The sequence below is a fragment of the Sorex fumeus genome, unplaced genomic scaffold (genome assembly GCF_029834395.1).
Source record: "Sorex fumeus unplaced genomic scaffold, SorFum_2.1 ptg000051l, whole genome shotgun sequence".
NCBI lineage: Eukaryota > Metazoa > Chordata > Mammalia > Eulipotyphla > Soricidae > Sorex > Sorex fumeus.
This window is the reverse complement of record NW_026606108.1, coordinates 39,899,449-39,920,542: the sequence shown is the minus strand read 5'-3', so window position 1 is coordinate 39,920,542 and position 21,094 is coordinate 39,899,449. Positions and strand designations below refer to the sequence as shown.

The following is a 21,094-nucleotide window of genomic DNA, read 5'->3' as shown; positions in this document are numbered from 1 at the left end:
TCTCTAGGCTGGCGGGCTGGCAACTCGGTAGCCGGAAGTCATCCGAATCTAGACTGCGGCGGGTACCGCCGACCCGGGCAGCTGTCGGTTCTTCTCAGCAACCAGGATGGCAGGACGTGGAGCGCTGGAGGAGCTGGTGCGACTTCAGGGGGAGCGCGTGCGGAGCCTCAAGCAGCAGAAGGCCAGCGCCGAGCAGGTGCGACCCAAGTATCAAGCCAAAGCAGGGCCAGGGAGGATAGACAGGTGGAGTGGACTGCAGAAAGGACAGAGATGTGGGGAGAAAGGGCCGCGCTGGCAGGGAGCACCGGCTGCATGGGGAGATAACCCGGCTGGGCCCGGAGAGAAGCAGTGCTAGCTGGGAGGAGAGAGATGGGCCGCAGATCCTGATGAGGGACTGAGACAATGAATGGCGGGGGAGGGAGGGAGTGGCTGGTGTTGATAGCCCCGCGCCTGCCTTTTCTACAGATAGAAGAGGAGGTAGCGAAATTACTGCAGCTGAAGGCACAGCTGGGCCCAGATGAAGGGAAACAGAAGTTTGTGCTCAAAACTCCCAAGGTAAACACCATATCTTTTGTGGCGGGTGAGACAGGTGTCACAAAGGTATGTATGTCTGCCTTCCTGAAACAGATCACGACGGAGCAACTGAAGTACTAGACACTAGTTGTTGGGCCGGATTGACCTCCGCGTGTCATTCTGGGAGAGCTAAGTGATGACAGAAAGTAGGCCAGCTGGGTGTTTAAGGGTGTCGGCCTGTTACTGCTATTCTTTCATTCAGAAAATATTAACTGAGTACTTACTCGGTTCTTAAAACTGTATCAAGTACTGAGTACACCATGGTGAAAAACAGCTCTCCCTCCTGGAGCTTATATTCCACTAAAGAAAACAACGGTAGTAAAAAAAAGTTCACACTCCTGGATATGTAATTACAAATTGCTTTAGGTAATATATTAAAATAACAAGTATGTTCAGAGACAAATAATGCGATGCTCACGGGGGTGGAGTGGTGTTGGGGGTTCTGAGAAGGCCTCCCTAAAGAAATTATGGAAATAGTAAGGCACTTGCCTTGCAAATAGCCCATTGGTTTGTATCCCCAGAACCGCCTATGGAACCGCCTATGGGCAGCCAGACTACCACCAGGGGTCTTTCTTGAGCACAGAGCCAGGAATAGCGCCTAAACAGGTGGGGATGGGGTGTGGGGGTGGGGCTGTTCCTCATCCTAAAAGAAAAAATGGTGAAGTAATAACAGGTCCAGTAGGCAGCAAGGGGAAGATTGTAAATTAAGGCAGATGGTCCAGGTAGAGAATGGAAACCTCAACTCAGGAAAGAATAGTGGTAGTTTCCAGAACTAAACAGGGAGCGTGGAGTCGAATGAGTTTTGCCGTTCCTAGGTCAGTCTCCAGGATTTTAGTTCTATGAAGAGAACATCTTACTTCCTCATCTGGTTCCATTGGTAGTTCATTCATTTATCAATTGTACTTGCTGCTGATTTCTAGGTATTTGAGTAGTACATTTATCCTGAGAGGCTGAGCTTAGATGCTTGGAACTCAGTGATATTCAGTGAATGTGCATGAATTTTGAATCCCTAAGGGGAGTTATATTTAGATAATACCTTCAAAAGGTAAAGAAAGACTAGGCACTAGAAACACTGTAAGGAACTTGTCTTACACGTGGCTGACCCAGAGTCTACCCCTGGCACCCCAAAAAGTCCCCTGAGCCCCGCCAAGTATGATCCTGAGCATAGAGCTAGGAGTAAACCCTGAACACAGCCAAGTGTAGGGTTCCCTCCCTGCCAAAAAAAAAAAAAATTCTTGGAAACAGAACTAAATTAGGGGGTCAGAGGAATAGTACAACAGGTTAGACACTTGCCTTACATCAGCCAAGGTTTGATCCCTGTCACCATATGGTCTCCTAAACTCTGCCAGAAGTGATCCATGAACACAGAGCCAGGAGTAAGCCCTGAGCACCACTGGGTGTGGCCCAAAAAAAGAAAAAAAGTATAACTAAATCAAAAAGGTATACTTTTTAATTAAAAATAGGACTTAGATAATAGCAAATGGTTTTGGTAATAGGAAATTATTTGTGCTCTTTTTACAATTTGTTTGCCTATAGAAAAATCTATGCTTCACATTTTTCATTATAGACATCTAGACATTATTCTTTGCTTTTAAGTTCTATCTCTGATTGATTGGCTGATTTTAACCCCAAGGGCACACGAGACTACAGTCCCCGGCAGATGGCAGTTCGGGAGAAGGTGTTTGATGTCATCATTAGCTGCTTCAAGCGCCATGGTGCTGAAGTGATTGATACACCTGTGTTTGAATTAAAGGTGAGTGACAGAGAAGGGGACTGCACAGTTGGAGAGTGGGTCTGTGAATAAGAAAGGAAGTAATGAGGGACCAGAGAGATGTACAGTGGGTGGGGCACTTGCCTTCCACATGGCTGACCCAGGTTTGATCCTCAGCACTCCATATGGTCCCCTATGTCTGCCAGGAGTAAGCCCTGAGCACCGCCGGGTGTGGCCCAAAAACAAAAAAAAAAAAAGAAGAAGAAGAAAGGGAATAATGAGAATGAAGGCCCAAAGGTCAGTTTCCTTCTGTGGACAAAGCAGAAAAAGGAGTTGGGACTGACTTAGAAGGACAGGCCTGCGTTTTCTTTAGCTTGGCTGTGGCCAGTGGCTTCCTAATGAGAGGTCTTAGAAGTGGAAGAGTTAGGGCTCCTAAAACTATATTCCATGGCACTTGGACTTGAAATATTTGCTAGAAACATGGAAACCATACAGATAAAGTATGTGTGAGTATGTATGTATGTGTGTGTGTGTGTATATATATATATATATATATACGCACACACATATTTATGTATATATAAAACAAATCATTCTCCCTCCCCCTCCTCCCAACTTTTGAGCCACATTTGGTGGTCCAGGCATATGCTGGCTGGACTTAGTGCTCAGGGAACCAGGCGGTGCTGGGGAGAAAAGCCAAAGCTCCTGGCATGGAAAACATGCTCTAGCCCTTGAGTTATCTTTCCAGTCCCAGAGTTTCCTTTATTTATTTACTTTGCAGTACCTAGGATTGAATTTAAGGCCTCACACATGTGCAAGGCAAGTGCTCTGTAGCTGAGCCGTACTCCCTGCCCAACCACTGTTGTCTCGATGGGCTCTAATCTCGAACCTCCTATGTGAAAACGTGCCTCTAACCCATTGAGTGGTTTCTCTCTAGCCCCTCTTCTCTCTTCTTGAGCTTTGTTCCCCCTGCCTCTTTTTATGTCTTTAATTTCAAATGAAGTTTACACTGTTTATTTTATTTGAATTTGATTATTTTGTTTTGGGGCCACACCCAATGAGAGGCTCAGGTGTTACTCTTAGTGCTGCACTCAGGAATTGCTTGGGGTGGTGCTCAGGGGACCATATGGAATGCTGGGGATTGAACATGAATGCAGGTTGGCCATGTGCGAGGCAAACACCCTATCCAAATTACTATCGCTCAGGCCGCATCATGTGTGTTTTGATTTTATTTAATTTTATTATTATTATTATTATTTTGCTTTTTGGGTCATACCTGGCGATGCACAGGGGTTACTCCTGGCTCTGCACTCAGGAGTTACTCCTGGCAGTGCTCAGGGGGCCATATGGGATGCTGGGAATCGAACCCGGGTCAGCTGCGTGCAAGGCAAACACCCTACCCGCTGTACTATCTCTCCAGCCCCTGTGTTTTAATTTTAAGTTGCAGTTAAAATCCTATTCTTCAAATAATCCTTTACACATACTTCATCTAAAGCACTTCTTATTGGGCACTGCATATGGAGCCCTGAGCCCCTCTGGTAATGGCCTCTGAATGCTCTGTGTAACTCAAATCCAGAAAATAATTTTTAAAAATTTCTTAAAAAATAAACTACTTCTTGGTGGTGAGAAATGGACACTGGTGGAGGGATGGGTATTTGATCATTATATAATTGAAACCCAAGCACAAAAATTTGTAAGTCAACAACTGTACCTCATGGTGTCTCACTAATAAAAATTTTTAAAAAAATGACCCTAAAAATAAATAAATAAATAAACTGCTTCTTATTGAGCTGGGAAGTTAGCTCAAAGGGCTAGAGCACATCCTTTGCCAATGGGAATCCTTGGTTGATCTCTTGTACTGCACAATCCTCAGGGCACCTATGAATGGCCAACAAAAAAACATAATAGCATAGGCTGGGGTTGGAGTGAGTGGGGCATGCCTTGTATTCTATCCCTGGCACTATATATGGTCCCCAGAACCCCTCCAGGAGTGAGCCCTGAATGTAGAGCCAGGAGTAAGCCCTGAGCATAGCCAGGTGTGGCCAAAAAAAAAAAAAAATAGGAGTGACAAGGTAGCTCAATTGGCTGAGTGCATGCTTTGCATACAGAAGACATAAGTTCAATCCCTGTGCCATCTGGTCCCCCTAGGACCACTGGAAGAGACCCGCCACCCCAAAGCCCTTAAGCAGATATAATCCCTGAGCACAGCTGAGTGTGGTTTAAGTGTGACTGGAAATGTAGCTCCATAGTGGAGCATTTGTCTTAAAAAAAAAAAAAAAAAAGGACTGAATGAGGGCCAGAGAGATAGTGTAGCGGGTAAAGCACTTGCCTTACATAAACCCAACCTAGGTTCAGTCCCTGGCATCCTATATGGTTCCCTGAGCACCACCCAGAGTACCCCCTGAACTTCGCCAGTTGTGACCCAAAAACCAAAAAAAAAAATAAATACTTTAATGCCCAAATACATTTGCTGAAATATGAAACACTTTAAAAATAAGAATAACCTAACGTTTGATTAATGTTAGGATGATGTTTCTCACCTAATATTGTGCTGTGTTTTTGTTTTTTATTCTCTCTCAGGCAGTCTCTTGGGAGGGTCGCTGCTGGTGGTGTTTTGGGAACTACATAATGCTGGTGATGGACATGGGCCTCCCATGTGCAGAGCACATACACTAGCCCTTGGATCTCTGCTCTCTTTGCAGCTGCAAAAATAAAGCTTCAGGGAGGATAGGGCTGCAAGTAGGGCTCTTGCTTGCCTTGCACTTGGCTAGCCTGGGTTTGATCCCAGCATGACATATGGTCCCCAAGCCTGCCAGGAATGATCCCTGAGTGCAGAGTCAGGAGTAAGCCCTGAGCACCTCAGGTATGGCCCAAACCACCACCACCACGCCCCCGCAAATAAGTAAATAAATAAAAATAATGCTTCAGCTCTCATAAAATGGAAAGGTAATAAGAAAAACACAAACATTAGTGTTCATTCTGGTTATAACTGCACCAAATAGGTAAGCATTTGGGGTAGAGAACAGAAATGTGGACAAAGTGAAATTAATGGTATCAAAGTTGTGTCTTTTGTGTTCAGCACTTCTCTTTTACTGCTAAATTTATCATGGTGACCACATTTCTTCATGTTTTCTCCAGGAAACACTGACTGGGAAATACGGAGAAGACTCTAAGCTTATCTACGATCTGAAAGACCAGGGAGGGGAGCTGCTCTCCCTTCGCTATGACCTCACCATATCTTTTCAGACTCTGGTTCTTGATGCTTTGAATGGAATTGTTGTTAGTCTCTGGTTTGTGGACAGTCGGGCATAGGTGGAATCCAGTAAGATGCCTTTGACAATAGTGGAGATATTTACTAAACCGAGAGCAAGACTTGGCTCAACAGAGCATAATCTAAGAAGTTTGTATGCTGAGTGAGGCCTCTGCCTTGTGTCGGGGTGCATTCTGACTCTTGCAGCTTCGCTGACTCCAGAAAGCCTCTCCCTGCCCTGCTCTGAGCACAGAGTTCTTCTTAATTGGCCTACAGCATACTTCATTTCCTCCAAGCTGTGTCAGAGAGTCCACTTGGGCCCTTTTCTGCTTTTGGTCACTCTGCCCGGTCTGCTGTCAAGCTCAGTAGAGCCCAGGGCAGACATCATTAAGAAGAAAGTCCCCTTAATCTTTTCTGAAACTTCTGCCACCCATTGTGGTGACAAAGTTGATTTTTTCAATCAAACCACAAAGCTGTTCATCTTACGGGGTTGATTTTGCCTGGCCTAGGGAGGGTTTACACCCCAGACTCCATAACCAGGATAATCAATCTTCAGACTCTGTCAGGAGAGCCTTTCTCCTTAACTCTTTGTCGTCAGGTTCCTTTTGCTCGATATTTGGCAATGAATAAACTGACCAACATCAAGCGCTACCATATAGCAAAAGTGTATCGGCGGGATAACCCAGCAATGACCCGGGGCCGCTATCGCGAATTCTACCAGTGTGTGAGTATGTTTGTGGGGCAAAATGGGCCTGGCTCAAGCCAGTAGAAGGTACTGAATAATCATGGTGTCCTGAATAAACTGGATGCCCCAGAAATGTTATCTTCTGTAGTATTTTCACACAGATTTCATTCAGGTCCAATGAACAGGGGAGGACAGGAATTACTCTAAGAAGATCATAGGAATGAGAACAGCAAAGTGAGTGCTGCAGAGATGATACAGGGGTTAAGGCACTTGCCTTGCATATGACTGATTCTGATTTTGATTCCTGGCACCACATCTGGTCCTCTAAGTATTGACAGGAGTGACTCTTGAGTACAGAGCCAGGAAAAAGCTCTGAGCACCACATCGTGTGGCTGAAATTCTACCCAACCCCTGCACCCGCCCCCCCCCCCGCAAAAAAAAAAAAAGAAAAAAGAAAAATGAGATTCGCCATTATTGCTCTTTGTAATAAACCAAACAGGACTGGAGAGAACACAGAAGGCTGAGGGCATGCTTTGCACATAGGAACCTGGGATCATTTCCTGGTACCACATAGTCCCCTACAAGCACTGAGAGTGACCTCTGAGTACCTGGCACCTGGGCCTGCCCTCACACAGGAGAAGATGCTATGGTCCTATTATGCACATATATAATAGGATCATAGCAAAGGATGGGGAAATTGGATTTCAGGTATCAGATCATCCAGATGGAGCCAGAGCTTTTGAATGACTAGAGAATGAATCATGGCCTCACAGCAGAGGGAGGAATAAGTAGATGAATGAGATAACAATGGGGTAGGCAAGTAGAAGAAAAGGAAACCAGGGCAAACCAGAAGGTGACCTGATGTGCGGCAAAGAATAAGCTGTGGTTCTGCGCATGCCAGGCCTTCTTGGAGAGCAAAGTTCCTAGGAGAACCCACTGCAGAGACTGACTTTCTCCCTGCAGGACTTTGACATCGCTGGCCAGTTTGACCCCATGATCCCTGATGCAGAGTGCCTGAAAATCATGTGTGAGATCCTAAGCTCCCTTCAGATTGGTGACTTCCTGATCAAGGTCAGTGCTGAACGGGGCTGGGAGGGCACACCTGGGCCTTCAGCGGAACCAGCAGCCCCAGTGCAGGGAGTCCCGCCACACTGTGCCATGGCTCTCTGCAGGTCAATGACCGGCGCATTCTAGATGGAATGTTTGCCATCTGTGGTGTTCCAGACAGCAAGTTCCGCACCATCTGCTCCTCAGTGGACAAGCTGGACAAGGTAATGACCCAGAGGCCAGACTCTTCCCCCATCCCACCCTGACTAATGAAAAACAAGATTAGGAGAAAGGGGGGGCCTGCCTCTGATCTAACAGGAACATCACCCCCGGGGCAAGACATGCAAGCCTCACTTCTTGCTCTAGGAGGGCCCTCACCTGCTCTGTGTGGGGAGCGGTTGGAGGGCGGGCCCTGACTAGTATCTTCTGCCCAGGTGTCCTGGGAGGAAGTAAAGAATGAGATGGTGGGAGAAAAGGGCCTTGCACCTGAGGTGGCCGACTGCATCGGGGTCTACGTCCAGCAGCATGGTAAGGAACAGACCGTATCCCCGGCAGCTCTCCACTGCCCTCAGTGCTTAAATGTGTGTGTGTGTGTGTGTGTGTGTGTGAGAGAGAGAGAGAGAGAGAGAGAGAGAGAGAGAGAGAGAGAGAGAGAGAGAGAGAGATGTCAGGGAGAGATGTGTGTGTGGAGAAGGAAAAGGAGTATGTGTGAAAGAGAGAGGGGAAAGGATGTGTATATGTGCACATGTTTGTGAGGGTTAGGGATGGGAGACTGAGACTGTGTCTGTGTGTATCTGTGTGTATAAGAGAGAGAGACAGACAGGGAAGAGGGGCTTAGGATTAGCTCTACTGTGTTGTGTGTATAGGAGAAAAGGAAAGGGAGAGTGTATGTTGGAGAGAAGAAAAGGAGTGTGTGTGTGTGTGTGTGTGTGTGTGTGTGTGTGTAAGGGAGAGAGAGAAGGAAAAGGAGTATGTGCTGAGAACATGCACAGTCCAGGCAGAAAAGTAAAGCTCTCTTTCCTTCATCTTCTCGTCAGTCAGCATGGCTCACAAATGTCTCTCTCCAGGTGGAGTATCCCTAGTTGAACAGTTGCTCCAGGACGCTAAACTGTCCCAAAACAAGCAGGCCTTGGAGGGCCTGGGAGACCTGAAGCTGCTATTTGAATACCTGACCCTGTTTGGCATTGCTGACAAAGTGAGTTGGGCTGGGGCCAGCAGCCCCTAGCTGGGCTCCAGGGCCGTGGCCCTCATGGGTAAGCCTATGCTCTTCTCCCCACAGATCTCCTTTGACCTGAGCCTCGCGCGAGGGCTGGACTACTACACGGGGGTGATCTATGAGGCGGTGCTGCTCCAGACTCCGGCTAGGGAAGGGGAAGAGCCCCTGGGTGTGGGCAGTGTCGCCGCTGGAGGGCGCTATGATGGACTGGTGGGCATGTTTGACCCCAAAGGGCGCAAGGTGCCTTGTGTGGGGCTCAGCGTTGGAGTGGAGCGCATCTTCTCTATTGTGGAGCAGAGGCTGGAGGTGAGTCCTAGGGGAAAAGTGAAGGAAGATCATTTGGGACTTACACCTCCCTCTCAAAAAACAGTCTTGATAGGTGGTGGGCCCCAAATGATCTTCCTTGATCTCTAGAAGGCAGGGAAGCATATCTGCCAAGAAAAAAATGAAGAAATGGTGGTTGCTGACCTCCCTAGCCCCCGTTAGAGGCCAGCTTTATGGATCTTTGGTCATTTTTTTGTACAAAATCCTTTGCTCTGGCCCCTGCTTCCCTGGGGCTGTCAGAAATCTTAGCTGGTCTATCCAGAGACCCAGATTTTCTTCAGAATTTTCATTCACATCAGGCAGTATTTAATATTTTTCATACATTGTCTAATAAAATTCTCACAAGTGTGCTTTGACAAGTTTTTTTTTTTTTTTTTTTTTTGCTTTTTGAGTCACATCTGGCAATGCACAGGGGTTACTCCTGGCTCTGCAGTCAGGAATTACTCCTAGCAGTGCTCAGGGAACCATATGGGATGCTGGGAATCAACCCCGGCCCGCCGCGTGCAAGGCAAACACCCTACCCACTGTGCTATCGCTCCAGCCCCAACAAGAGCTACTTTTTGTATTTACATTTTTCAGACAAGCGACTTGAAGCCTTATAGAGCAAATGACTTCCCCAAGGTGAATCACGAAAGGCAGGGTCAGAATGTGGGTCCAGGCAGCGCTACTAGCACAAAGCGGGAATTGTCTTTAAGTGATACTAAGTGGGACCCCTCAGATCACTGACTTGACTCTGCCAGGGATTTCTCCCTGAGTCACACCAGAGAAACCCCTCATCACCTCACCCCTTCCTATGTGGCTGTTTGCATTTCAGCCCCAGGGAGTGCTCAGGCCACGTCCTGTCCAGGCTCCCATCATTGTCTCTAGAGTGGAAACCGCCCATGTTTCCAATTGAGGTCACTCTTCTGATGGGTGGGTTGTGTTGTAAGAATGTGCAAGTTGTTTTCTAGAAAAAAGATAAGAACAACAGCAGCATTCTCCCTACACCCCCTAGCCACCCCCCCCCCAAGTGATGCCCTGCGGCTGGATGTGAGGCACGGTCTCCTAAGTGAGCACTTAGTAAGGGAGAACTCAACTGCCAGGGCGGGCACACTCACAGTGGCACATCTGTGTGAATGTTCTTTCAGGGGAGAAATAAGCTTAAAGTTATTACACATCCACACCCTTTGCCTTTCCCTTGTGTCATTTAACTCTGGGGTGAAACAGTTCATTTCTTCTCTCTCCCAGCAGTTCTACCTTATGCCAAATTAGCTGGAGGAGGTCGTTGGCCCCTGGCCTGGTGGAGCTCACTGAGTCCAGGGCTGGTCTTAGAATCCTGACAAGAACACACTGTCCCTTGAAGGTGTTGTCAAGGGTCACCCAGCTGCCTGACTCTTATCTGTCCTGTCCCCCAGGCGCTGGAGGAGAAGGTGCGGACCACAGAGACACAAGTGCTTGTGGCCTCTGCACAGAAGAAGCTGCTGGAGGAGAGACTAAAGCTCGCTGCGGAGTTATGGGATGCTGGTATCAAGGTAGAGGAGGCACCCCTGGGAATGCCGGCAGTCTAAAGCAGAGCGCACCCTTGGCGCTGTGGAGGTAACCCAAAGGGCTAGAGCACATACTTGGCATGCTGGAGCCTGGATTTTGTCCCTGGCACCACGTGGTCTCTGGGAGTAGCACCTGAGCGATGCCAGTTGTGACCCAAACCCCACCCACCTCCCAACTACCAACACACACACACACACACACACACGCACAGCAAGCAAACTCACCCTTAGTGATGCTGCCGTTACTCTAACTTCTTGGGGTGGAGCTAAGAACAAGGTGTCAGAACAATCTCCAGAGGTCCCCCGGAGATTATCCTCAGGACAGCAAAGCCAGACTTCACTTCACTTTCTGCCCTGGTGCCCGCAGGCAGAGCTGCTCTACAAGAAGAACCCCAAGTTACTGAATCAGCTGCAGTACTGCGAAGAGACAGGGATCCCTCTAGTGGCCATCATCGGTGAACAGGAGCTCAAGGAAGGGGTCATCAAGCTCCGCTCAGTGGCCAGCAGGGAAGAGGTAAGGGGGGCAGCTGGAAGGCTGCCGGAGGGATGTCTGCTGTGCTGGCAGGCCGGTGCCCACTGAGACTGGGGAGACAGTGGCAGAGGTCCTTCTCCACGAGTACCTCTTGGCTCTTGGACTCCCCCAAGAAACACCATCTACCTGCAGTGCCTGAGTGGCTCCTGCCCCCAAACGGTGCCACGAATGACTGGGAGAGCAAGGTGTGGGCCCTCCCAGGCAGTGGGGCGGGCAGTGCTCATACCACCTTCCTCCCTCGGCCAGGTGGATGTCCGGAGAGAAGACCTGGTGGACGAGATCAAACGGAGAACGAGCCAGCCCCTCTGCAACTGCTGACCAACCAGCGAGGCCGCAGAGGGAAAGTGGACTGGCACTGAGTGAGGCTGGGGAACTCAGCAGTGTCCTTCCATAGCCTGCTTGGATCTGTCCCTGCGGCGAGACCCCGAGAGCGGCCAGAATTGAGACTTTTAAAAAATTATGATTATTTTATTGATAATTAGCCACCAGCGGCAGGGCGAGGGGTTAGGGGGTGGGGAACGGGCATTTTGCATCAAAGGCCCAGGAGGTTTAGTCCTACCAGCCCATCCCTCCCCGGGGCCTGGCAGTAGGAAGAGGCCGAAAATGGCCTCCATTTCTTTCATCTGCGGCGCCCTACAACGGAAGGCGCAATGTTCCACAAACACCACCAAAGGTCCAATAAATGCCTAAACTACTGCAGCCTGTTTGCATCAATGTTGCCAATCTCGCCTTCCGCATCAGGAAGGGCCTCCCACTCGGACCACCGGTGGTGGCAAAGAGGTGAACGGTTAGGCTCGGTGAAAGGGTACCAGGAGATTCTTGCCCACTGCGGGTGCTTCTTGGGGTGACTGGCTACCTGCAGCCTTGCCCGGGGCAGCGCTCTGGGCACCTGGGGCCCAGCCACACCTGTGTTGGTGCTTCCCAGCGGCTCACGTGCAGAGGGGGCCTCCGCCCCCCGGGGAGGCGGGGTCGCGTCCCGGGCCAATGAGCGCTGTGGTGGGGGGGGAGTGGAGGGATAGGGAAACTTCCAGAGTGCGGCAGTGTTGGGGGAGGAGGTTATAAAGGGGGTGGCCACGGACCAGCTGGAGAACCATGCAGTCCAAGCGGGAGTGCGAGGTAGGAGCTTGGCACCCAGAGCGTCACCCAGCGCCCCTTCGCTTAAGGAGCTGGGGCAGCGGGACCCCAATGCGGCGTGTGCGCGGGGTCGGGGGTGGGGACCACGCCGTGCGATCCGCCATTCCCACCTGCCCTTTGGCCTGCAGCTCTGGTGTGAGCGAGTGAATCCGGAGAACAAGGCGGCGCTGGAGGCTTGGGTCAGGGAGACGGGCATCCGCCTGGTGCAGGTGAACGGGCAGAGGAAGTACGGCGGCCCACCCCCAGGTACGGCAGCCCCTTCCCTCCGCTGCCGCGACGGCCTCGACGGCCCCGCCGGCCCCCATTGGGGGAGGGGCCAGCGTGGGGGAGGGTTGGGTTGCAAAGCCAGGACCCCCGGCTGCCCTTTCCGCCTCCCCAGCAGATGGGGCGATTTTTGTCTCGGCCCCACCACCCCTCAAGGAAGGGGGCCAGTCTTTAAAGGGCCCCGCTTCTGCCAGCCCCCGGACTCGCTTCTCTATGCCCTGACCCAGGTTTCCGAGCTCGATCCTTTTCACAGATGATTGCCAAAGCCCCTCCCACCCTGGCCCCCTTCCCCCAGCCAGCCTGATGAATGACGGCACCCCCTCCCCACTCTCCTCCCCCAGGCTGGGTGGGCAGCCCGCCGCCAGCCGGCTCCGAGGTGTTTATCGGGCGGCTGCCGCAGGACGTGTATGAGCACCAGCTGATCCCACTGTTCCAGCGCGTGGGCCGCCTCTACGAGTTCCGCCTGATGATGACCTTCAGCGGCCTGAACCGCGGCTTCGCCTATGCTCGCTACAGCTCGCGGCGCGGCGCCCAGGCAGCCATCGCCACGCTGCACAACCACCAGCTGCGGCCGTCGTGCCCGCTGCTTGTGTGCCGCAGCACCGAGAAGTGCGAGCTGAGCGTGGATGGGCTGCCGCAGGCTCTGAGTCGCCGCGCGCTCCTGATGGCGCTGCAGCCGCTGGGCCCCGGCCTGCAGGAGGCGCTGCTGCTGCCCAGCCCGGGGCCAGCGCCCGCGCAGATGGCGCTGCTCAAGTTCAGCTCCCACCGCGCCGCCGCTATGGCCAAAAAGGCCCTGGTGGAAGGTAGGGGGATGGGGGTGGGGGGCAGGCGCGTGGAAGATGCGAGAGCGGGGGCGGGGGCGTGGTTTGGGGCCAGACACGTCCAGGCACTACCACCGAAGTAGTGTGGTTGCAAGATTTTGGGGCCTAACTAGCCTGAGTGGGCAGTCTTTTATTATGCATTTGAGCTATTTTTAAATTTATGGTGTTGCAACCTGGCACCTCCTACCTGAACCTAAACGCTTCCCTGATCTCCTGACTGAATATTCAGCATCCCAGTGAAACTGAATGGTGGCCCTTAAAGGTGAGGCTACTGCAGGTGAGACACTGACTAGCCCGAGGCGGTCTAAGCCTTTTACCTTACCGCTTCCTTTTATCTGTGGAGCCTACCTTTTATTCCTGAGGAAAAAGCTTTCTCAGATTACTTACCACATAAAGCCTGCAACTATCAGTAGCTTGCATTATACCTTCTTTACAAAGCAGCACAAAGAAGCCTGGGGACTGAACTTGCCCAAGGTCACATCTCAGGGAAATGGGGAGGCTGAAACTTAAGCAGAGGACCAGGTTTTATCCCCAGCACCCTATATGGTCCCTGCTCCATCAAGAAGATCCCTGAGCCAAGGGTGACCCATGCACCTCCCCCCCCATAAAAAAAAAAAAAGAAAGAAAACCCCAGCTCCTAGGGGCTCACAGGGACTGGGACTTTGGCCAGGGAGTTGACTTGCTCTTGTCTGTTTTCTCAGGGCAGTCACGCCTCTGTGGAGAGCAGGTAGCGGTGGAGTGGCTCAAGCCAGACCTGAAGCAGAGACTCCGCCAGCAGCTAGTGGGTCCCTCCCTGCAGTGCCTACAGCCAGAGGGCAGCCAGTTGGGCCTGGCTAATGCCAAACTTGAGTCTCAAGGAGCTCGGGCTGCCCTGCAGCTTCTATGCCAACGGATGAAGCTGGGCAGTCCAGTGTTTCTTACCAAGTGTCTGGGCACAAGCCATACTGGCTGGCACCGCTTCTGGTACCAGGTGGTGATCCCTGGTCACCCAGTGCCCTTCAGTGGTCTCATCTGGGTTGTGCTAGCCCAGGAAGGGCAGGAGGTTCACGAGGCAGCTAAAGAGGCTGTGTCCCTACGACTGCTGGAGGCGATAAGTGAGTGCGGGGCTGGCCTCCTGCGGTCTTCTGGGGCTGAGGCAGATGCCATGGCTAAGCAGTGACCGTGTTCTCCCTGCGGGAGCCTGAACAAGGAGGCAAAGCCTAGCAGGCCTGGGCAGCCACCCCCTTATCCCAAGAGGAACCCGGGGCCTGCCCTAAGTCTGACAGCCTCCTAGCTGGGGGCAGCTGGTGTCTGGCTGGGCAGTGGGCATGGCCATACCCTTCTCTCAACCCAGGGGAACGGTAAGGTCTCACCCCACGGTTTTCCTTGGCCACTGTGTGACAGACACACATCACGTACCCATACCCACCTCACATTCCCCTAATAGCTTAGCATGAATCTTTGTTAATTTCTTGGGTTGTCCTTTGTTGGCTTTTATTTGTGGGCTGGCTGAGCCAAAGGGTCAGAAAGCTGCCTTTTGTCCCCACTAGTGGCATTCCAGTTTTTGATTTATGTGTGGTTTTGAGTTTTTCTGTGCTGGTTTGTATTTATATTAAACCTATGGTTGTCATACACCTGTGTCCGTACTGTCTTGCCCAGCTGTGGGTTGCCTAACTCAGGCAGAGTGAGCAGATGCTCTAAGAAGTGCAGGTTCCCGCTCTCAGTGCTTGGGTCTCCACAAGATGGTGACAATTCAGAATCTCTCAGAGGAGGCAGCAGCCCAGGAAGGGACAGTGGGGGGTTGTCTTGAGACTCAGTCACTGTCATCCTCACTTTCTTCCTCCTCCTCCTCCTCCTCCTGAGTCATGGACTTCTCTCCCTCCTCCCTCAGTCCTGCAAAGAAGTCATCTGGGCTCCAGGCCTTGCTGCTCAGGGCCCGAAGTGGCCCTCCTTTCTTCTTGCGCCGTCGGTAGTCATCCACTTCCAAAGCCCGCAGCTGGGCCATGTCCCAAAATTTAAGGCGCTGGTCATGGCCACTGCTAGCCAAGAAGCGGCCACAGTGGGAGAGGGCCAGCTCCTCCACAGGTTCCCCTGCGTGCTGGCCCACAGTGCCCACCACTCGGTTGGGCAGGATGTTCACGGCCCTGAAAGAGAGAGAATGTGGCACTGGCTGGCTGAGCCCGGCCTTGCGTGCACCAAGGGCCATGCTGGCTTCTCTTACCTGATGATGCCGTCGGTGGAGCCGGTGCATAGCAGACTCTCGGTTACGGGAACCATGCAGTCAATTGACTCTGCTCTCAGAGCAAAACGGTCACTTGTTGCCCCAAAGCCATTCCAGTTGAAGAGGTAGATGGTACCTTCACTGGAGCCACAGGCCACTTTCTTCCCACACTTCAGAGAAATGGGGAAAACTGTTTGTGAAGCTTGTCAGATCAGGTCCCTTGCACCCTCCACCCTACTCTACCCATCCCTCATCCCCAGATGTACTTTCATGATGGTGACAGAGGTCAGGTCTCCAGACTGAGGCTCGGAAAGCACTTCTAACCGGTGTCTCCGGATGTTGAAGACGCCAAGGCAGCCATCCCCACTGCAGAGACAGGAGCAGGTCTGGTGAGAGACTTCCAGGGAGACACTTCACCCAGGGAAAGAAGAGGGAGCTTTAGGCTGTACCTGGCTGTCAGCAGCAGTTTCTTGGCTGGGTCCAGGGCCATATCCGCAATGTACTCCTCATGCTGTCGCATGTCCATTAAGGGGCCCTCCTTCCGCTGGTCCCAGAGCCGGACGCCACCTGTGTCATCCCCAGTGGCCAGAACATTCTTATCCACCAGCAGCAGACTGTTGATGGGGGCACTGGAGACACAATCCAGACTTGTAGCATCTTCATTCCCTGGGACCTACTGGTCCTTACCCCTCACCTCAGTGGTTAGTCCCCTTACCTATGAGCCTTGGAAATGCGTCTTTCTAGTCGACCCTGCTCCACATCTAGCACATGGATGGCTTTGTCCTTGGAGACGGTAACAAGTTCTAGGGGAAGAAGGGACCCAGGTCACGGTGCTGTGTGCCCACAGCTCCTCTCCCAACACCACATTGCTGGCTGCCTTCCAGACACTCACGCTGCCCATCTGCAGAGAAAACAACAGCTCGGCAGGACTTGAGATGGTGACCTGAGGACCAGAGTTCCTTGTTTTCTCCTTCTTGGCAGGAATAGGAAAAGCTGAGGAGAAAAGAGGAACACGAATGACCCCAGACCCCACCTGCAATGCATGGAGCATAGAGACCAAGTCACCAACTTTGAACTACCCAGGAGTTCCTACTTGCCCATCTCCAAATTCAAAGAGCTTACCCCATTTTTTTCTGCTTTTTATGTTTTGTGTTTTGGTCACACTAAGGTCAGGGACTACTCCCCGCATTACCCCAAATAGCACTGGGGATCATACCTCGGGTTCCCACATGGTAAGCACGTGCTCTAGCCCTCTGAGACATCTTTCTTGCCCCTTTCCACATTTTCCCCCACTGAGGACCCCAGACCACAGGGCGGTCAGGATCAGCACTGCAAGCACAGTACCAAAGATTAAGCTCAGGGCCACACCTTGACGCAGATACTTTCCAAGCCACTAAATCATCATCTGGGTCCTTTGGCTGCAGTCCCTAATGGCAGAGCAGTTAGGGCCACCTAAATGCGTGCAGGCATCACTGGGGTTTGAACTGGAGGTCTTGCACTTGCCTGGCAAGCTTTAAGCCACCTTTAGTCGAACCAGGCATCATGGTGGGACTGACCTAGTCACCTCAGAATGGTGATATCAGGATTTGCACTCACAACTTTGTATTTGTCTTAAGTCACTGAGCTATCTCCAGATGGCTTTTCCCACTTTCTATTCTAAATGTTAGGGTGTTTTTCAACCAGTATACATTCAAAATACATTTGCAGGGCTGGAGTTATAGTACAGTGGTTAGGGCATTTCCCTTGCAAGCAGCAAACCTAGGCTCAATTCCCAGCATCCCATATGGTCCTCTGAGCACTGCCAGGAGTAACCCCTGAGCATCACCGAGTGTGACCCCAAAAGTAAAAAAATAATTTATACAGGTCATTTTTGTGACCTAATTTTCCTGACCTTTATCCCAACCCTCATCCCCACTCCCCCACCCCCTGCTAAAATTAAAAAAACAAAAAAGTGGCTAAGGAGACGGACAGTCTCAAGTTTGGTCTCAGCATGGCATGATTCCCAAAACTAAATATGGCCCTGATCACCCCCAAGCAGCAACAGGCCTACCTGAGTACCACATATCCCAGTCAAGTACCAGTGGAAGTGGCCTTACAAACTCCTTAACAATGCTTGAGATGCCCCAAAATAAATGTAAAGAAAACAAGGGCAAAGAGATAGCACAGGGGTTAAGGCACTTGACTTACATGTAGCCAACCCCAGTTTGATCCCAACACCTCGAGTGGTCCCAAGAGCATTACCAGAAATGACTCCTGAGAACTATCAGGTATGGCCCAAACTCCCCCTCAACTTCCAAAACAAGCAACTAAACAGTAACAAAACTGGCCAGAGGCCAGAGAGATTACAGAAGGTAAGGCACTTGTCTTGCATGCTGCCAACTCAGGTTAATACCTCAGAATCACATATGGTCTCCCTACCCCAGTTCCATCAGAAGTGACCCCCGAACACACAGTCCTGTGAATAGTCCCTGAACATCATTTGGTGTGGCCCAACTGTATGCCCCACTAAAAACCAGCAAGCCTGAACAAACTTAGGTCTGGGTCACAGTGGAGGCCCCAAAATACGTATTTGTTAAATTAACGAAGGATAGTTCTGGAAGTTGGGAAACCACGCTAGAAAGAGTCCCAATTAACCACACCATATAGGGATGCTGGAAGGGAGACCAATCAAATGGAGGTGGAGTGAAAGTGTGCTTGTCAGCTCAGATTTGAAGTACCAGTTAAGAGTATCCCCAGAGCTTGCCTCAGCACTGATCCCCCACAAGGGGAAATGTAATCCTATGGGAAAGAAATTTCAGAATGGTTACAGGAGGAAAGGCCAGCCAGAAAGCAGCAATTGAGAGTAGGGAAGAGGCACTGAAACAATAGAATGGTGTGTGTGTGCACATGTGAAGAAAAACAGAGGTACCAGGTATCTTCCAAATGCCTAACTTCAACACATGGAGAGTTGCTGGAGGGAACCCACGTTTGTGAATTCAGGTGCTGTACTAAACACGCACCCTTCTGCAATATAGGTATTATTGTTACCACCACTTTTTACTGCTGTAGGGGCCAACCCAGTCAAGGGTGCAGTGACAGACGGGACATGTGCAGGGGATCAAAACCTGGTCTTCCCACATGCAAGAAATGTCTCCACCATGTGAGCTATATTCTCACCAATAGTCCCATTTCCAAAACTACAAATACTGAAATTGACTAAAAATGAGGTTTGAATTCATTTCATAAACCCGGTAGTTCAGTTCTAAGTTAAACCTTAAATCCCTTTTCAGATTCTAGCCTACTTCTTTCATTCAAAATCAAACGTGTACTGAGCATCTACCCTGAGCTATAAACAGGAGTTTAAAAAATTACGAACAAAACGGACTATGCATAACTCTCCACAACAGTTTCCCTGGTTCCAATCATAACTCATTAGTGCACTGCAACCAGAATTTCATGAGCCCCAAATAACAGAATAAAATCACAAGATATCAGAGTACATTAGACAAAATGTAAAAGCAATTTTTCTCACAGTAAAAATTTATTGTGGGGTAGGTAAAAAAAATTCATAAACATTAAGGGAGACAGGCACTCAAATTATGACATGCATGACTAGAAGCCGTTAAGAGATTGAGGGAAAGTCAGCGGCTAACAAGAAACCTCCTTCAGTCTAGGACTTGGAGTCAAGTAAGGTGAGGCCGACAAAACGTGTCTCCCTGTGCCTTTCTTCACTGCAGCTCCATCCCGGCGGAGCTCGTCCCGGGCAGTTCCCAGACAGTGCCCACCACGCCCCCTGCACTCACACGAACACGTCCCCGTCCACATCCCCGGCCGCCAGCAGGTCGCGGGTCGGGTGAAACGCCAGCCCACTGGCCGGCGCTTCCAGCACGATGTCTTCCGGGGTGTCCCGGATCCGAGGCGAAGCTTCCGTAGAATCGGGGTCCTCTTCGTCGCTCCCATCCTCCACAGGCCTCTCTTCACACGTGCGTTCCATGCACTACAGGACTCACAGTCACGCGCAGTCGTGCACAGGCAAGCTGAGCTGCGCGGCTAGGGTACACTTCCGCGGCGGGGCGGCGCCGGAAGTGACGTAGAGGAAAGGCGGGATTAACCCCGAAGTGGCCCAGTTAAGCCGGGCTGAGAGCGGGTGCTTGAAGGACCAATCTTTTGTGAATGGCTGATGAAACCCAACTACGAGAAATGTGACCAGGTTGGTCAGGAAGCCTCAAAAAAAACAGACGGGAGAATCTGACTTGGGAACAGCAGGCAGCCCTCACAGACGCTTTAAACTGCTGTGGTTTGTGCTCAGCGTCTTTGTGGGCAAAGGAATGCTTCTCTCCCTGCTCTCTAGTTTGGTTCCTGATTTGGATGGAGGCTTGGCGAGGGAGGCCAGCATATCTCAAATTTGGCAAGGAGTTGCTGAAGGGGGAGAGGGCAGGGCAGCTGACAACATTCTAGACATGTTACCAAAAGTTCCACAAAGATGGGAGCAATTTCCATGATGGGACAGTTGGGTTTTGTTTGGGTTTGGGGGGTGGGGGTTGGGAAGGTTTGAGCCACACCCAGCAATGCCCAGGGGTCACTCCTGGCTCTGCTGTTAGGAATTATTCCAGGTGGTGCTTGGGGGACCATATACTGTGTCTGGATCAAACCCTGGGTCAGCTACCTGCAAGGCATGCATCCTTACCCACTGTACTATCTCTCTGACCCTTGGGGCCATTTTCTTGTGGCTACTCAAACCTCACCCAGCTGTAGTAGTAAGCCCCTCCTCCCATCTCCTCGCGCTTCACATCACAAATGAATCTCGGTAGAAAGCAACACACTGCAGATGCCTCTGGAACCCAAAAATCACCATCCAGTTAAAAAAAATTTTAACGCTAGATCTAAAACCCTATGAAAAAATTTTAGAATTCCAGGAGCATGTAGCTGCAAAAGTGGCTGCCCAACAACTCAATTATGCCAAGGATACACAAAGAGTCGCACACCACATTTGATGGGGTGTAAGGTAGAAGACAGCCAATCTTGATTAAAAATGTAAAAAGTTCTGAACATATATATGTGTCTGTGTGTATATATATATATATATTCGCACATGACTCAAACTCTAACATGTTAATGAATAATCTCTAATACAGGGACTTAAATGGCTCCAAGATGAGATACAACAATTTTCAACCACTTTCCTCTACAGAAACCTTTTTGGGTCATTTTTAATTATTCATAATAAGCAATACAAAATAAGTTATTTAGCATCTGCCTTTGGGGCAGGCTTAGATGATGGTGAGAAAACTCAAAATAATGGTGGTGGGAAGGTGTAATGGTGGGATTGGTGTTGAAATAATGTCATCAATTACTATGAATAACTCTCTGAAAATAAAATTAAAAAGTAAATAAAAGGCTGAGCCTTATAGTTAGACTGGCAGTCTTCTAGGCTGACCCTAGTGCCCAGAGGTTCTCTACCCAGAGGTAAGTCTTAAAAGAAACATAAATGAGCCAGACAATTGGGATCAATCATTCAATCCATTCATCTGTCCATCTCTTGGCCACCAGAAAAGGTCATTCCTCCCTTTTCCCTCCTATTCTACCACTCACTATCTAGAAATCTAATGCTCAGGAAAGGACTCAGCTGACTTTCTGCATGTGAAATCAGGGCCTGACTGAAAACAATCAGTAGAACTGATAACTATCTAAATACTTCAGGATAGAGAAGAAAGCAGGTTTAATTATTATTTATTTATTGTGAGAGCTACTTCTGGAGGAGTTCAGAGTTCATTAAGGCCACAACCAGCAGTGCTGGGGGAAAAGACAGGCAATGCGAAGCCAGGGACTAAT

At 50.3% G+C, this 21,094-nt stretch overlaps 3 protein-coding genes across 3 annotated transcripts; 2 read left to right on the top strand and 1 right to left on the bottom strand.

Moving 5' to 3' along the window:
• Window positions 1-26: 26 nt before the first annotated feature.
• On the top strand, window positions 27-11,513 carry HARS1 (histidyl-tRNA synthetase 1). The gene is made up of 13 exons (XM_056124289.1): window positions 27-196; window positions 466-555; window positions 2,207-2,326; window positions 5,423-5,518; window positions 6,133-6,258; window positions 7,183-7,290; window positions 7,392-7,490; window positions 7,701-7,794; window positions 8,334-8,461; window positions 8,546-8,788; window positions 10,201-10,317; window positions 10,700-10,846; window positions 11,111-11,513. Exons 1-13 carry the CDS (start codon window positions 107-109, stop codon window positions 11,180-11,182), a joined length of 1,530 nt encoding a protein of 509 aa, XP_055980264.1. The 5' UTR covers window positions 27-106; the 3' UTR covers window positions 11,183-11,513.
• DND1 (DND microRNA-mediated repression inhibitor 1) lies at window positions 11,468-14,404 on the top strand. The gene is made up of 5 exons (XM_056124781.1): window positions 11,468-11,509; window positions 11,606-11,644; window positions 12,127-12,244; window positions 12,604-13,065; window positions 13,785-14,404. Exons 1-5 carry the CDS (start codon window positions 11,468-11,470, stop codon window positions 14,240-14,242), a joined length of 1,119 nt encoding a protein of 372 aa, XP_055980756.1. The 3' UTR covers window positions 14,243-14,404.
• Window positions 14,405-14,529: 125 nt separating this feature from the next.
• Window positions 14,530-19,298, bottom strand: WDR55 (WD repeat domain 55). Its single transcript, XM_056124291.1, has 7 exons — window positions 19,066-19,298; window positions 16,176-16,276; window positions 15,999-16,086; window positions 15,733-15,912; window positions 15,550-15,649; window positions 15,284-15,453; window positions 14,530-15,206 (listed from the first exon to the last, which is right to left on the bottom strand). Exons 1-7 carry the CDS (start codon window positions 19,254-19,256, stop codon window positions 14,876-14,878), a joined length of 1,161 nt encoding a protein of 386 aa, XP_055980266.1. The 5' UTR covers window positions 19,257-19,298; the 3' UTR covers window positions 14,530-14,875.
• Window positions 19,299-21,094: the final 1,796 nt, after the last annotated feature.

Coding starts and splice junctions, on each gene's coding strand:
- WDR55 (XM_056124291.1), bottom strand. CDS start 19,256: ATGGAACGCACGTGTGAAGAGAGGCCTGTGGAGGATGGGAGCGACGAA. Junction 16,087..16,175: donor TTTCTCTGCAGATGGGCAGC/GTGAGTGTCTGG, acceptor TTCTTCCCCTAG/AACTTGTTACCGTCTCCAAG. Junction 15,913..15,998: donor CGCATTTCCAAGGCTCATAG/GTAAGGGGACTA, acceptor TTGTGTCTCCAG/TGCCCCCATCAACAGTCTGC.
- HARS1 (XM_056124289.1), top strand. CDS start 107: ATGGCAGGACGTGGAGCGCTGGAGGAGCTGGTGCGACTTCAGGGGGAG. Junction 556..2,206: donor TTGTGCTCAAAACTCCCAAG/GTAAACACCATA, acceptor TTTAACCCCAAG/GGCACACGAGACTACAGTCC. Junction 8,462..8,545: donor TGTTTGGCATTGCTGACAAA/GTGAGTTGGGCT, acceptor TTCTCCCCACAG/ATCTCCTTTGACCTGAGCCT.
- DND1 (XM_056124781.1), top strand. CDS start 11,468: ATGGCCTCCATTTCTTTCATCTGCGGCGCCCTACAACGGAAG. Junction 11,510..11,605: donor GCGGCGCCCTACAACGGAAG/GCGCAATGTTCC, acceptor CTTCCGCATCAG/GAAGGGCCTCCCACTCGGAC. Junction 13,066..13,784: donor CAAAAAGGCCCTGGTGGAAG/GTAGGGGGATGG, acceptor CTGTTTTCTCAG/GGCAGTCACGCCTCTGTGGA.